Below are 15,522 nucleotides of genomic sequence, written 5' to 3'. Positions count from 1 at the left end.
TTTCTTCTTTTCAAAGCGGTGTTTCTAAGGTGAAATGGAAGAGGTTGTTGGTTTGGAAAATAAGAAAATGAATAAACAGGCAGCAGGTGAATCTAAACAGCCAAGTTAAATGTTTCTAACCACTAATCCTACATTTTCAATTCCATGTTGAGTGATTTGTGTGTTCATGCATTTACTTCCACTACAAGTAGTAGGAATAGTAGTTATTTATTCAAATAACTGCTTATTTAAACATATTAATTCAAATCTAACATCAACAATGATCTCATTTCTTATTTCTAACGTTATTCATATTTAGGCCTACTATTTATACAGTGTTAGTTTGGCTTAATAATATCCCATTCAAAACCTGCACAGTAGAATAAAACCACTGAAACAGTTCAGATTAAAACATTTGCAACATAAAATTAAATAAATGATTGATAATTATGACAAATCTGAACATTCTGGTCATGAAAATTTACCTAAATTCCATGAAATGTCTTCAAATCACTACAAAGTCATTTAAAATCTTTCCCAAACCCTGAGGACGATTGTTTTTGTTACCTTCCACCACTAGTGGGTGCTGTAGCACAGTTATCATCTGTGGCTCCTTAACACAAGGATCAAATCTTAATTATTATTAAACACATTTTATATTCAGCTTTATCATTCAGCAATTTAATTTAATTTAATAGACGCCTGTGTCCATTTACGTGTTTCTCACTTGGCATGAATGTGAAGTGTCACAATCAGGAGTGTCATGTTTGTACCGTGAGATTCCAGCACCATCACGTGGTCAAACGCTGAAGAGCGCGATCCTTCTGGGGTTACCACAGGAACAACACTTCTCCAAGGAAAGACAAACGCAGACGACGATGAGATCAAGGGATTTTATTTTTCAAACAATTCTGTATTAAGACATGAATTCATTCAACATAATCCTTTGAAAATTTGAAGGTTATCATCAGTCTATGAAATACAATCAGGAGTTAACCACTCACGAGTAACACAGACGCGCGCACACACTAAAACAACATGTTTACCGTCTCTAAAAAAACTAACAAAAAAATGTTATTGAAAAAACCCAAGAAGAGATATTGTTGTTGTGTCTAAAGATCTGTTTCATATCTGCCCCGCTCATCACCTTCACATGTTACTGATTAGAAATAGAAGCTATGAGAGAGAGCGAGAGGAGTGCCTCAACACAACATGAGCTATCATCCATCTACAAGTTTCAGGAAGGCAGTTTCTGGGATTTCACTACAGTAGAACAAGAACAAGCATCTCAAACGGAGGATTGTATATATTAAAACTGTCAAGAGAGAAGCGGTCGTTTCCTGCGATCCCGGCGGACGCAAAAGTACGGAACGTTTTCTGTGAGAAGAGACACACAAACCGGCCAAGATTCAGTCACCAGTGAAGAATCGCTTCCTGCGCACCACAGTGACACGGACCACCATGGGCCATTTCATTCAACCGTGTTCCGACGCCTGTAACCCTTAATTCATCTTTGCTTTTCCAGATTTAAATGGCTCACCAGAACACCTTTCATGTGCTTCTTGAATGAATAATAGTTGCAATTAAGGGATTAGATTTATTTTAATGATTGGTACAATTTAGTTGATTTCAAAATGAGCAAAAGAACTAAAGGAATATGGTGATTAAATAAAAGTATGACAATGTGGTGTTGTCAGCCAACTTCAAATTGATCAACCTAATATTTAACATTTATTCATATAACTCTCTTTACTCTGTAGTGATTTACAATGAGTCAAATATGCGACACTAAGCTTACGCACTTACGCACTTACGCACATGTTTTTTTTTTTATGTTGTGCAACAGAAGTGAGGCTGTTAAAAAGGAGAATTTGGGGAGAAAAAAGTTTGCCGAAGCAGCTGTGAAAAGTCTGATAAACTGGTTGGGACTGATGACTGATGAATGTGATAACAAAAAAACACACAGAGGGTGGCAACTGTGAAGTTAGAATTAAGTTTTTCCTCATTTCTGCTTGAAGCTCTTGTGCATTTTATTGGATGATTCACTTTTTCCTTATTCCCCCCCAAAAAATATATATATTTTTCCCAGCATTAAAAAGTGAAATTTAGATTTTTAAGGTGCAGTGTGTGACAATGAGGAGCATATATTGGTAGAAAGTTAATATACTACTCATATTAATAAGTATGTATTTCTAAGTGTATAATCGCTCTTAAAATAAATAATTAACTTGTCTTTAGTAGCCTCAGACTAAGCCTTTTGGAGTTACTTTGGGCCAGGGCCTTGATTTAAAGAGGCTGCCGTCTTGTGCTGACAAAACAGCCAGAGTGTGCTTTTGGAATGGAACTTTAAACACAGCGATGCAGGCAGCATCAAAGATCGCTCTGTTTTTGAGTTTTAGGGCAAAAATGTATGAAACGTCTGGTTTTTGTCAGTTGTCGTCAGTAGTTGATCAAAGCCAAGAACCAATAACCTCACAACACAAAGGCTGCGTGGCCCTTCACCTCTGTACCGACTCTGTGATGATCCATGTCGTCACCCGAGCTTATCAACAGCCTGTCCACCCCGCGCCGGCAAATCTACTCCCGGGTCCGAGAGTCCAGAGCGCCAAGCTGTGAGTCACCACTCGTGTCAGAGTCACAGTTGGAGTAACTGTCCACACACGCACACACGCTCACACACACACACACACACAGCTGGTCTCGCTGCACTAGAAGCGACCACGCGCTGACAAGTTCGACGACTGCCGAGCGACCGAGGAAGAAAAGAAAGAATCTCTCTCTACTTTAAACACATTGTGCTTTGATTAATGGAGCGGCACGCATTTTTATATAAATACAAATCTGTCTTATAGATGTACATTCACGTTTTTTTCAATTTTTATTTCTCAATATAGACTAATTTACATATCTTATAAAATAGACTTAGAATCAAGCTACTTTCCCCACTACGAGATTAAACAATCAGCATGACTAAAGAATATAATAAGCACTTTCTGAACAGACATCACACACAGTCTAAATTGGATCTGTGTACAAGTACTAAGTCATCACCTACACACCTGTTTCATACGTATGGCTTTTCTCTATATACTGGCTCCCACTCTGAGTGGATCCTATACATGTTACACTTGATTGATTGGACATGTATTTTTTTTTTCTTTTTAAATTATTATTATTATTATTATTATTTGTTATTGCAACTCTCTGAACTGATTGATATTTTAAGGTTGGATGTGGTGTCACAAAAGCAGTTCACGTCCCTCTAAGGGATTCCTTTTTCAGATTGAAATTAAGTGCACTTCACTGGCACAGGACAGGCAGCAGAAACCGTTGCACCTCTTCTTTATTTGATTTCAACTATGACACACGTGGGGGGGGGGTAAAACTTAACGCCTTCCCAACTCCAAGGCACTGCTTAAACTGTAAACATGGCAGAAGAAATAGTAATAATGTTTCGACCATAAAAAAGAACGAGTGCCAGAGCGAATTGCAACGTTTGGAAATGCAAGTCATCGTGGCACAGTGGCATGTTAAAGAATAAAAACTTTCACTGTAAGAGGAAAACAACTTTGATACAGTGCTATATACTATAATTTCCATGACGCACATGCACACCTAAGTATCTGATCATGATATAATTAAAGATAAACGTATGCTTTCTGAAGCCAAAGTGCTCTCCATGCGCTTTCACTTAATAAAATCTATTAAATCTATTTATGTGATCTTTGATGAGATGCTCTTTACCCTGAACACACATAATATATATCATCTTTAGTTTTTGTTGAGCAGACTATTCCGTTCTTCACTATCCAACGTTCCTTTTTCGTAACATCCAAAAGCTTTTTCGTACTGGCAGTCTTACAAAAATCATCCTTCAGCTTTAACGTGTCAGCATCAAGCGAAGCAGAATCACCCCCCCCACCCCCCACCCCCCAAAGAAAAAACCTCCATGCTGTTGCGATGCATACCGACCAACATGCAGTGACCAAAATGCAACCGCGTCAGTCACTAGACAGACGAGAGATCACACTGCCTCTTACATACGTGTACCTGGTGTATGAGGAGCATTTGTGCTGCTGCTGCTGCTGCTGCTGCTTAGACTAAAAGCTTATTCCCACAAATAATTAAGAGTAAAGATCTACAGGAGAAACCAAGCAGCCACCAAAACATGACACTATCACATTAGTGAAAAGCCAGTTGGAAAGGAAAACTGTTAGTGAACTGTCGGAATAGTTTGTCTCCAAATCTATTTAACTCGATTAAACTCTATTGCCTTTGGCCTCAGTTCATATGCCGCGAACGTTTGGCATAAAGTCGCGAAATTAAATATAATAAAGCATCATCACATGTTCCAGCTGTGTTCTTACAAAGTGCTTGATGAGACCCGTGAAGTCCCCTCACGATTAAATCCTCCCTCTTACCCGAGACAAAAAGAAAGGAACTGTGCCACACTTAGAGCCGTTTCACTGCAATCGCCCCGGATGAAAAAAAAGAAGATCCACACCGACAGAAAAACTAGTGTGGAAAGTGAAATATAATACAGTAGATAGACCGCTGCTGTGGTAGAAGGGTGACAGGACCCTGAAAATGATCTCCCTTCATCACTGGAACCTCAGTGACGCCCTCCTTTCACCGTCTCCTGTGACGCGGTCGGCGAACAACACCAGCCAAAACGCAGCGACTCTCCTCTTTCAAAGACTACACGAGAATAGAGTATATTGCAATATAATGGCAATATAATTACAGTAAAATGAAGAATACCAGTAGGCTAATACCAATACAATCACTACATACAGTATAAATATCAAAGGTTTCTACAAACTCAAAGTCTAGATACAAGCCAGTTGAGTCAGTTAATCTGAGCTAAAACAGAAAAGAAGTGGGAGATTTGAAAGTGATCACTTTGATTATTTTGGTTTTTAAACTGAAATATATTTTTGCTTTTGAGGCATTAAAGACTTTGAAGAAGAAAATAGAAGTTAGAGCGAATAAGTCTTCAGATTAACAACACTCCTTGATAACCATGTCACATTCTAATATTATTTTTCCTTCCTTTAAGCCTTTCTGTAATTGTGAAAACACCCCCAACACAACTGAGGAGGGGGGGGTGCACATGCCACTACAGCGAGGGTGTTCCAGCATTTAGTTTTTTTTTCCACCATGTGTCCAGTGGCAAAACACACTTAATGGAGAGGCCGTATAAGAGGCCTGTAAATGATTCAACTATTTACAGCTTCGTTTCAACATACAGTATTGGTAAATAATGCCTTCCTCAAAACCTACTGTAGAACCATCAAGGAATGTGGGGTTTTTGTGTGTTTTTTTTAACGTACTTCACAATAAGGAACTAAATAGTTACGACTAAACACGAGTCCACCAAGTAAAGTAAATCCAGACGAGAATATATACAGTACAAATCAACAGATGGTATCAACATGTGAGGGTCAGTGATTTTTCATGATGATTCCATGGAGAATGTGATCGTATTGGCCTCAGCTTCGGAGTGGAATGGACTGAGATATTACTGGTGTTTATTTGTGCGAGTGTGTTGACTGCGTGTGTGTGTGAGAGTGAGCTGGAGAGAAAGCGAGAGAGGTGTTTGCGTGTGTGTGAATTTTCGGATGCACTCGTTTCCTTCAAACCCCGCTGGTTTCTAAACACACTGACCAGAGCAGCCGATCCTTCACCAGTTCATGATGCAGTTTCTGTTCAAGGTCATGAAGTAGACCTGGCTGCTGCCTCCAGACCGCACTGACGCGAAGAACACCTGAGGGACAGCGTGGACATTAAACATGTACACATCTTTAGGAACGAAAGGCAAAGTTGTTTGTTTTTTCATAAATTGACCATGATATGTCATCAGAGGTTAAGGAGATAAGATGAAAATTAAATTCTGGCTTTGCCTAACTTTTTTAATGTCTAAACTAAAAGTCTTACATTACTGAACACAAAACGGCCTCAGTACACCTCTCAAAAAGGTCACAAGACAATTTCAGCCAAAATAATTGCAATTTTCATATTTATTCAAAATCACTCAGCCCTAGTGGTGACTAGGTTTGGGCCGTTTCAAGGTACGCAGTGAATTCAAGGTACCAAAACCGCTCAAATCTCTTACCTTGTCATTTCTCTCACAGAGGAACTTCAACCTCTGAGCTCTTTTGTGCATGAAGACACCGTCCAGGTGGCCCGTCTCCACAGAACGGATCTCTATGGCCTTTTCTCCCCAGCCCATAATCTGATTTGAGCAGATATGAGCTGCAAAGCAAAGTGGCATATTAGACTATGCAAACCGATAACAGTTACATATATACTTTTATCCCAACTCCTTTTCTTTCAAATGTTATCATTACCAACAGATGTGGGCATCTCGCCCCACTGCAGGACGACATCCTTTATGATGCGTCCGTAGGTGTTGACATAGACGCCCTCATCCTCGTAGCACAGCAGCATCTCCATGCCATCTGAGCTGGGCAGGAACACTATTGCGTGCGGTGTCACTTGGCTCTGGATCTGTTTTGAGATCAGGACAGAAGAGATGAACTCCTGGAGGTCGCACATCGTCCAAACCATTGCTCTCTGATAGCGGTTCAACGTACGTGCACAGGGATGTAAATGTCGTAGTTGTTTCCAGAGTCAACGTCAATGGCATGGAAACCGGCACAAGAGCCGTAGATGACCTTCAACCTTTGGCCCTCCTCCACTGTTAAGTCCACCAGGACTGGCCTGTGGGGCAGGTCTGCAAATGACTGATTAAACGGAGCAGAAAGAGAGGGTACGGACATAATCAACTTCTGGCCGACTGATGTTGCATAACTAATCCAAGCGCATAAGGAAACGAGAGACTTACCTTGAAGGCCATAAATTTGTGATAGGGTTTGGGAGCCCAAGCGTATACCTCCACCGCATTCTTCAAAGCAATCACCAGGAACTTTATCCTCTCATATTTCACTACATGGGACAACCACAAGGCCATCTGATATCAGATACTTGAAATCAATTATTCACTGTGCCAAATGCATTTTTGCCTGAAGCGGAATAGACAGCAGTGATAAACGGGCAATCATCTCTCACTCACCCACTTTGTAGTGCACACAGCCCTCCATCTCCCCCACTGTGGTCCAGCCCTGCTTTTTCTCCACCTCAGGGTCATTGTGGAGGATCTTATTCCTCAGCCAGGCCAGGTAGTAGACTCGCACCTTGTTTTTCTTGCCTTCAGTGACACAGTAACAAAAGGAATTATTTCAACGCGTTGACATCGCTTGAATCACCAGAGACACCACAGGACGATAATATCACAACATACAAAAATAATCACACCACGGCGAGTGAGTGAGCACTAGTGGACTGGAACGTCAATTGCTTTTTTTATGCTAATCCTCAAAAAGTGTATTATATTACACTTTTTTCTTATACAATATTTCACTCTATCTATTTTCCCCCCACCCCTTAAATCCATACGTAGAACTAAATGTCTACAGAATATATTAGCATGTTGTGAAAACAGATTAATTTACTTGCGAACAAATGTCCAAACAACCAAAAAAACATCCACACTATTCCTTGTTTCAATCGAAAATAGAAACAAAGAACTTTCAAAACACTGAAACTCGCAAATCTATGTTAGCACTCACATTCAGTTTCACCATATTCTCTGTCTCAATTCCAAACAAAAATAAAAATCGCTGCTCTTACTTTTTATCGTTTCTTGTGAATAATACTTTCTTTAACCAAGCAAACAACTACAGAGAGAATCATCTTCCTGTTTACACCAGGTGTTACTATACTGGATGCAGATGATTTTTGTTAGAAAATGCCATTTTTTAGATGAAAAACGTAGTATTCACTCAAGGTGTCCCATTTAATCTTCCGTCTTCTCTTTTGTTGTAAAAAGCACACAAATCTTCAACCAGCTGTAGCGAGAGCAGACTGGAGAAGAGCAGCAGCAATGACCTGATATAGTGATGAGCAGGTTGAGGCCCTCCAGGACGTCCATCTGTTGGAACCTGCGGGAGTTGATGAGGGGGTAAACTTTGCCCTGACCACTGCGGTCCAGCAGCTTCAAACCGTTCTCGGTGCCCACCAGTAGATTCACACCTGGTGACACACACACAGATTTTTTTCCATGAGTCGAATCCTGCTCTCCTCACAGCTAAAAATAATTTTGCAACTTGTGTTATTACTCACACTGAATGCTTTTATTTCTACTATAACTTCCTCTGCAGTAACTCAGCCCCCATAATATTTCATTTTGATAAAAAAAAAGAATAGGTAACGGGTAACTTTCATGAACAATTTAGAAATCTGTGCAAGGATTTTTGAAGATGGAGAAAAGATATTTCACATGTGCAACAGATTTTATAAACTCAACTTTAAGGCAAGTAACAGAAAAAAAAGGGGGGAAACTTTTTTTTCATATAATCTGCAAACGTATATGTAAGGAAGGTAAAATATACTATTTTTCTGTGTGTTTACTGACATGTACTGAAACAGTTCTCACCCCAAAGTGCAGCACAAAGGATCTCAGAGTTGAATCTCTTCTTGTACTTGCGGATCTCTGGCGTGTCGTTCGGCGGGCGTGTGTTGGTGGGATTGACATTCACCATGGATCCTTTTCTCACCTCCATCTTCAGCTGCTCAAACCTGGAGCCTGAACACAGAGGCAGCAATGGCAATGGTTACAGATTTTCCTGGTGTGCTTTCCCTTTAGAAAATGAAGTAACACGTTTATTTTTGTCACAATCACACCTACAGTCAGTTCAGAGCCTACAGTCAATCCTAATCTGCATGTTTCTGGACTATGGAGAGAAACCAGATTATCAGGAGAAAACCCACACACGCAAAGGGTGAACATGTAAATGGGCCTCCGCCGCTCTTTTTCTGTGAATGCTTTCTAAAAAGGAATTCTTGAATAAAAAAATGATATTCAAATGATTACAGCCATGAATTGTTTTGCAATCAGCTGCCGTTGTTTGGTGATTGTCACCGTTTTAATGAGCAGATTATGCTTCGAGTCCAAAAAAAGCTTCTGACTCACCGGTGACAGACATGTTGTCCCCTGTAACTCCTGGTGAATGGTACATGCCCAGATCCACAAAGGTGGTGAAGGAGGACTTTCCAGATGCTTTAACCAAACCTCTGGACTGATACTGGAAGAGCAGAGAGAGTTGAACAGTGTCGTCTGAATAAGTTATATGGGAAGAGATGTTCATTTGTTAAATAAAAGGGTTAAAATGATATTTTCTGTGGCTGTGGAACGTTAAAATAAGGTGAAAGGTCGACAGTTTGTGATGACAGTCCACTAACAACAGTTTCATGATGAAATGTCGGTGTGTAATGAACCGACTGGAATGATGACAGAGAGAGAGAGGACACATAAAAATAAACCACAAATTTAGTGTGTGATGTAGACAACAGTAAACCTTACATCATAAACAGAGTCCTTCCCAGGGGAGGAGTGAGTGGCTGAGTCAGTGGGGGAGTGGGAGGGCTGCACCACATCAGGCAAGTTAGTGTATCCATTATGGCTCCGCTTCTCCGGGGTCTTACAGGTAACAAAAAACACAAACAAACTTGCATTTCAAGTTTCTCATAAGTCGATGTAAATGTAACCACACACAAATATTTATACACATAGCTACATAGTAGGGCTGCAACGATGAACCAATAATTGATTACTAAATTAATTGGCAGTCAGTTTGAGAGTTTATTTTTAATGATTTAAAACATTTTTCTTCAGCTTATTCAATGTTAATGTTTTCTGGCTTCTTTGCTCCATAGAATAAAGAAATGATTAACACAAAATCATTTTGGTTTGTGGACAAAACAAGACCTTTGCGGACATCATTATGAGGTTTTGGAAACTCTGATCCACATTTCTCAAGCTTTTTGTGACATGTGTTAGACCAAACAACTGATCGATTAATCGAGAAAATAACTGACGGACGAATCGATGAAGAAAATGATCCTCAGTTGCAGCCCTGGTACATAAATGCATGTATAAAAACCAAAAGTGTTGCACATTAAAAGTGACACTCCACACATTCACCTCATCATGAGCAACCAACAAGATGATCTATCAGTGTGATTTTAGGCTAAATACAAAGCAACACGATAGCTTCGCTCTGAAGTTAATGGTGGACAGTCTGACTGTGAACCTATTCCTGGTTTCTATTCACCCCACCTCTCCTTCACTAACTCCCTTCTCTCCTCTCTCCTACTCAAACCGGTCGAGGCAGATGTTCAGACACTGGTTTTGTCAGAGATTCCTTCCTGTTAAAAGTTTTCACTGTTCCACTGTTGCCAAGACCATGCTCATTGTGTTTCTGTTGGATTTCTCTGTAATACTTGCCAGGTCTTGACCTTGCCATGTAAATTGCCTTGAGAAAATGTACGTTGTGAATCAGCACTACACAAATAAAATAAGACTGAATTGAATGTATGATTTAGCCTGCAGCACACAATGTCCTGAAATTGTGAACATTACCAGTGGATGGTTATATTCAGTGACACTGATAACAACCTGCCCTTCACATCTGCCTCCTTAATGATTCATTTCTTCCAAGTCCTTCCTGAACATCATTATGGACCCACTGCCCCTTTTTTTTGTTGATTTGTATTACTCTGACATGAAGTGAATTCCTCATCCAGTCACAGAGCATTTTAAGCATAATTATATGTACAGATGACTCACCCTCTGCACCAGCATGGTCTGATCCCCATAGCCTCCAGCTTGCTCTCCTTCTCCTGCCTCGCCTTCATCTTCATGAACCACCATTGTGTTGACGGAGTCGGTGTCTGCATCCCTGTGACTGAAATCAAACATCACAAATTAATAAAACCAAAAATAAAGCCATCAAGGAGTCAACATAACTGGAGGCAATGAAATCTAAACTAAAGTTGATGAATAAAAACAATTTGTTGCTTCTGAAACAGCCAGAGACAGTGTTACCGGTCTGTGGGGCTTTCTTCCTCCTCTGCTCCCTCGCCGCTCTCACTCTCCTCGCTACTCTCGCTGCTCTCGGAGGACGAGGAGTAATCGTTGGCCTTCACTGGCGGCCTTGGCTGCTCCTCGGCGCGCTCTTTGGCAAAAAGGCCATGATCCTGCACGCCAAAAAAAACATGACTGTTCATTAGCCACACGTAAAAGCAGCAAATAACACAACAGCAACATACGCACAAGTACAATGAAAGAAAATGGAGACACTGAAGTTGGTGGTTGTCAGGAGGATGGGTGCAGACACATAAACTTAAAAGACCTTTGCTGAATGTGAAAACTTAATTCAAAAACAATGTAAGGTTATCCTAAATGAGACCATGTACTAAAAAGCATCTACATGGAAATGTAACACAGCTGGTGAGTGCCATAAAATGAACAGTGAGCATTGTACAACAGACAAAGACTGTGGTACTAACCTCCCCTATAGCTCTCTTGTAACTCTGTTCATTTGAGTGAACAAACAGGGATTTGCAAAGAGGAGAAACAGGAAGGGAAACAGCAGAGGAGTTAACTACATCGTGTAGAAAGGAAAGGTCATTTGAGGAGGAAACCTCCAGTTAGTTTACTACAAGTGCATCATTAGAAGAGGAGAATCGAGCACAGATTGAGACACAAATGGCCATTTGAACAGTAAGTCAGCATAATTTCATATTGCATGCATGCACCTCTTACAAATCGGGCAAAAATGGACACACCGCCAACATAATGTCCAAGAACACTTAAACACTTACAGCAGGACGCCCAGGGCGTGAAGAAGTGCGGGACTCTCCTGGCTTATGGCGACTATCGTGAGAGAGAATGGGCGACTCCATTTTGGAGGAACCTGAAATTCACATTGTCGTATGGTATCGTTATATTTCTGAATTCAGGCAGACTGCAGAGAGAGGAAGGAAGGGACTCACTGAGGATGCGATGCCTCTCTAGAGAGCCCGTCTGGGGAAGATTGGAAATGATGCTCATACTGTCTCCTCTTTCCCAGCGATCATTGCGGCTGAGATCTGGATTGCTGCCACAAAGATACAGTGAGGATATACATCACTAACAGTATGTCTGCTCATCAGTAAAGCTTTCCAATATTAAGTAGACACTAATCAAATTGTTCAAGGCATTTGGCTGTTCACAGTACCTGGCTCTCACTGGATGCCTTATGCCAGATGTGAGGTTGGTGTTGAGAGCCGTGGCGATAGATGCTGTCCTCTGAGGAATCTAAAGACAGAAACAAATAGTCTTACATTTTCGACATTAGCCAAACACAATGTTCATCACTGTGAAATCTGTATATTTATTCAAGGTAACATTTTCATTCTGGATGCCTTTAATCAATGTCATCTGCTTTACCCGTCTCTGCAGCAACTTGTTTTTTATTTTGTGTACTTGTCACTAATAGATCGTGACTTCTCATTACACAAAAGTAAAGGAAGCCAACCGGAAAACTATTACTATGTTCCCTGTCAGCTTTTAAGTTGTTTTGATTGAGCAGAAATTGCATACTGTGTGTTAAAAAGGTGAGGTTTTGTTTTAAACCCACTTTTAATCTTCTTTGTGTTAATGATTTGTTGCTTTATTCTGTACTTGGTTAGGACAACACTTACAAAATACTGTAAATAATTGCAAAACAGTTAGTTTTAGGTTTTCAGACCTGCTGGTGAGTCAAAACCAGCCTGTAGATTTTACCTTAGGTGGGAGCTCGACATCGGGCAAGCGGATCCAGGGCCCACGATCCTCTCGGATTTGATGCACCTGTGGTCCCGGGGTTTCAGAAGTGGGGTCTGAGTTTTGACGCACCAGCTCTCTAGAGTGGATGGGACGGGGGGCGGGAGTGAGGGAGGGATCCTGGGTGGGGAAGGCGGACATGGTCTTAGTGGGCTGGTCACAGAGAGACTGGGAGCGAGGCACGGGAGCAGCGTAAGGCTTCAGAGGAACCAAGTGAGCCATCTGGAACTGCAGTGGGCAGGGGCAGGAGCAGGAGCAGGAGCAGGAGCAGCAGCAGCACACCGGGAGACCCAAGCACCCGAGCGGAGGAAAGAGTGCACAAGGCGATAGTCAAAGAAGCGGGTCATGGTGGAAAAAAAAGTGCAACGTTGTGTTTATTCCAAGATGAAACAAGTAGGAAGCAAAAGATGGGTGGACAGGGGAAAAGAAGAAAGAGAAGGTAGACGTAAATAAGGAAGCTTCGACCATGAAGGGTAAAGGAGCAAAGAATTACGAAGCAGAAAGGTAGAGACCTATGTTTCTTCGATCGCTTTCCCCAACAGAAATGTAAACACCCACCTTGCTCTGCCCTCCTTGAGGTTCGACGGGCCTCTGCATTGGTGGCGTCTGAGCAGACTGGACCACTCCTGACTGACTGATCGAGTCCGAGCGTGACTGGATGGCAGTGTCGGAGACAGTGGTGCAGATTTTCGGAGAGCCCTGTCTGTTGAGCTTACTTCTCTCCTCCACCTGAAATAACAAGGTGCAAATTTAAGTTTTAGTTTTCTCATCAGTCCCCACACTCTCAGCCATTTTTTCATGCTAAAATCTGTTACCATTGCACTTATTAAGATTTAACATTTATTGATACACAAACTTTTCCACCTCCAGCTAGCATGAAAAAGCCTTTTTTATGCTTGCGTCGGTCAGGCTGTATACACCACTTTGACAACAGTGTGTGATGCTGCAAATGTAAGGTGACATCACTACCTCACGGGCCCATGTAGGTTTGTTGTTTGACTCCAGGTTTTTGTTGTAATGGTAGAGCTGGGGCTTCTTTTCCTGCTGCTGTTGTTGCAGAGAAACCAGGTAAGCATGCTCCTGCTGCAGTTGCCTCTGTAGCCGCTCTGACTGACGCTGCTCCTCCAGCTGCTTGCGCTTATACTCCTGAGCAAAGATACACACTGCAGTCAAGATGTTGTTTACAACAGACGAACAACAATTCTCCATTCACTAACCCTAATTTACTGACCACCGCTGAATGTCTTGACAGAGACGGAAAAAGCTTGACGCATACTTTACTATCTCTTGGTCTGGACTGCCTGTGCACAACCGTAAATCAACAGCCCACTTCTAAAGATTGACTGTGTGTATCAAGCATTTTTTATGCTTTGTATAAGAGACAGTGTAAAAATGAGTCAGTTGATTTATTAGTGTTGGCTATGGTATCCAAGTCTTTTAATGGCCACTTTGTTCACTAAAGAGTAAAGAACAATGAAACATGTTTCAATGATGACTCACTGAAATATAGGCTCCAATTCATATTGTTTACTACACCACAAAACACATTTCCATTCTCAAGCAGCACATAATCTGAATCTCTAAAACAATCTTCGGCACAGAGAACCAAATTAAGTTTGATATAAAGTAAGAAAATTCACCATCTACTACTTACATTTCAAATCTCTATGGGCTAAAGTGCGAGATTACAAGTCAGTGAGAACCTCAAGGTTGGCACCTGGGTGAGGATGCCTCACCCAGGTGCTCCCCTGTGTGAAAGGGGAATTTTAGAGTAGCCCAAGGACAGTGGTAGCATTACAGTGCATCTCTCAGTGGCACCTTGAATATGCTGCAGTGACAATAGACATTACTGTTTCTGTACAAGAGTGGCAAATTTAAAGAGTAATCTTTCACACCTTTGCTTATGTGTATTTTAACCACTTTCTTATTCATGTGATATGACAGGAGCTATAATGACCCCAGATAACCTTTGTTAAATGTTATTAGCTGAGGGTCTCACATACTTTTTTCAACCTACATTGTGAATGTTTGAATTATGTTTTTATGTTTTTAAGGACAAGAACACCACCTGTGTACTGTATGTAATGCGATCTTGCAGTACCAAATGTGGCCATTTCACCATATTGCATCACAATATCCCTATATAACCCTATTCTTGTACTGATCCCTCTAAATTGATAGTGAAATCTAGTAGGAATAAGTTAACAAGAGCAAATAGCTCATTCCCAATGACCCCTAACAACTCCTACAGTGTACTGGCCACAGCTAAAACAAAGATGAACAGATTGCAGGTTAGGATTCTTCCTTCAGTGTAAGCAAGATAGCAGTTACTCTGATACACTGAATGTTGCCAAAATCTGCCCCAAAAATCTAGGTCAGTACATGCCTTTCCAACACATGCGGAGGAAATCTACATTCAGGTGCTGCACATGTACAACCTGCTAGAAATGTGACACAAACCCTAAATAGTCTCTGCTTTCTTTCAGTCCACCTAATCCCACACATTCAGCATATTTCAGTGGTTATTAATAAATAAATCTCCTTGCTTAATGGAGGATTATAACTGAGGAGGACATGGAAACACTCAGCAGTTAAAACAAGAACTGATAAGGAAGACGATAAGGATTAGTTACCATGAGCAGAGCCTGCTCCTGAAGCAACTGCTGCTGAAGGATTTCTAACTGCCGCTGCTCTTCCTCTAACTTGTGTCTGATAAACTCCTGAGAACAGGAATGACAAGTATTAATGAGGATAAAGATAATAAAAGTATCATATACGTAGGGGATCAGGGGAAGAAGATTGAGAAAGGAAACAATTTCAAAAAACACAACAGA

At 41.1% G+C, this 15,522-nt stretch overlaps 1 protein-coding gene across 5 annotated transcripts in view; it reads right to left on the bottom strand.

The window, feature by feature from the left end:
* Nucleotides 1-858: 858 nt before the first annotated feature.
* The window catches only part of mink1 (misshapen-like kinase 1), a 28,238-nt gene continuing 13,574 nt past the window's right edge, over nt 859-15,522 (bottom strand). For 2 of the 5 annotated variants that reach the window (XM_044041846.1, XM_044041848.1), the window contains exons 13-32: nt 15,322-15,408; nt 13,658-13,834; nt 13,247-13,417; nt 12,650-12,916; nt 12,102-12,181; nt 11,878-11,981; nt 11,707-11,798; nt 11,392-11,415; nt 10,928-11,079; nt 10,670-10,787; nt 9,404-9,520; nt 9,014-9,125; nt 8,477-8,626; nt 7,930-8,073; nt 7,055-7,189; nt 6,827-6,927; nt 6,576-6,725; nt 6,330-6,489; nt 6,095-6,234; nt 859-5,746 (exon numbers count right to left, since the gene is read on the bottom strand). In XM_044041846.1, the coding sequence (XP_043897781.1) occupies nt 5,663-5,746; nt 6,095-6,234; nt 6,330-6,489; nt 6,576-6,725; nt 6,827-6,927; nt 7,055-7,189; nt 7,930-8,073; nt 8,477-8,626; nt 9,014-9,125; nt 9,404-9,520; nt 10,670-10,787; nt 10,928-11,079; nt 11,392-11,415; nt 11,707-11,798; nt 11,878-11,981; nt 12,102-12,181; nt 12,650-12,916; nt 13,247-13,417; nt 13,658-13,834; nt 15,322-15,408 (2,565 nt within the window). In that variant the 3' untranslated portion in view covers nt 859-5,662. The remainder of the gene's footprint in view (nt 5,747-6,094; nt 6,235-6,329; nt 6,490-6,575; nt 6,726-6,826; nt 6,928-7,054; nt 7,190-7,929; nt 8,074-8,476; nt 8,627-9,013; nt 9,126-9,403; nt 9,521-10,669; nt 10,788-10,927; nt 11,080-11,391; nt 11,416-11,706; nt 11,799-11,877; nt 11,982-12,101; nt 12,182-12,649; nt 12,917-13,246; nt 13,418-13,657; nt 13,835-15,321; nt 15,409-15,522) is intronic. The other 3 variants (XM_044041850.1, XM_044041847.1, XM_044041849.1) reach the window with 3 other exon arrangements.

The sequence above is a fragment of the Solea senegalensis genome, linkage group LG13, assembly GCF_019176455.1.
Source record: "Solea senegalensis isolate Sse05_10M linkage group LG13, IFAPA_SoseM_1, whole genome shotgun sequence".
In the NCBI taxonomy this organism is placed as follows: Eukaryota; Metazoa; Chordata; class Actinopteri; order Pleuronectiformes; family Soleidae; genus Solea; species Solea senegalensis.
This window is presented reverse-complemented; position numbering and strand designations above follow the sequence as displayed.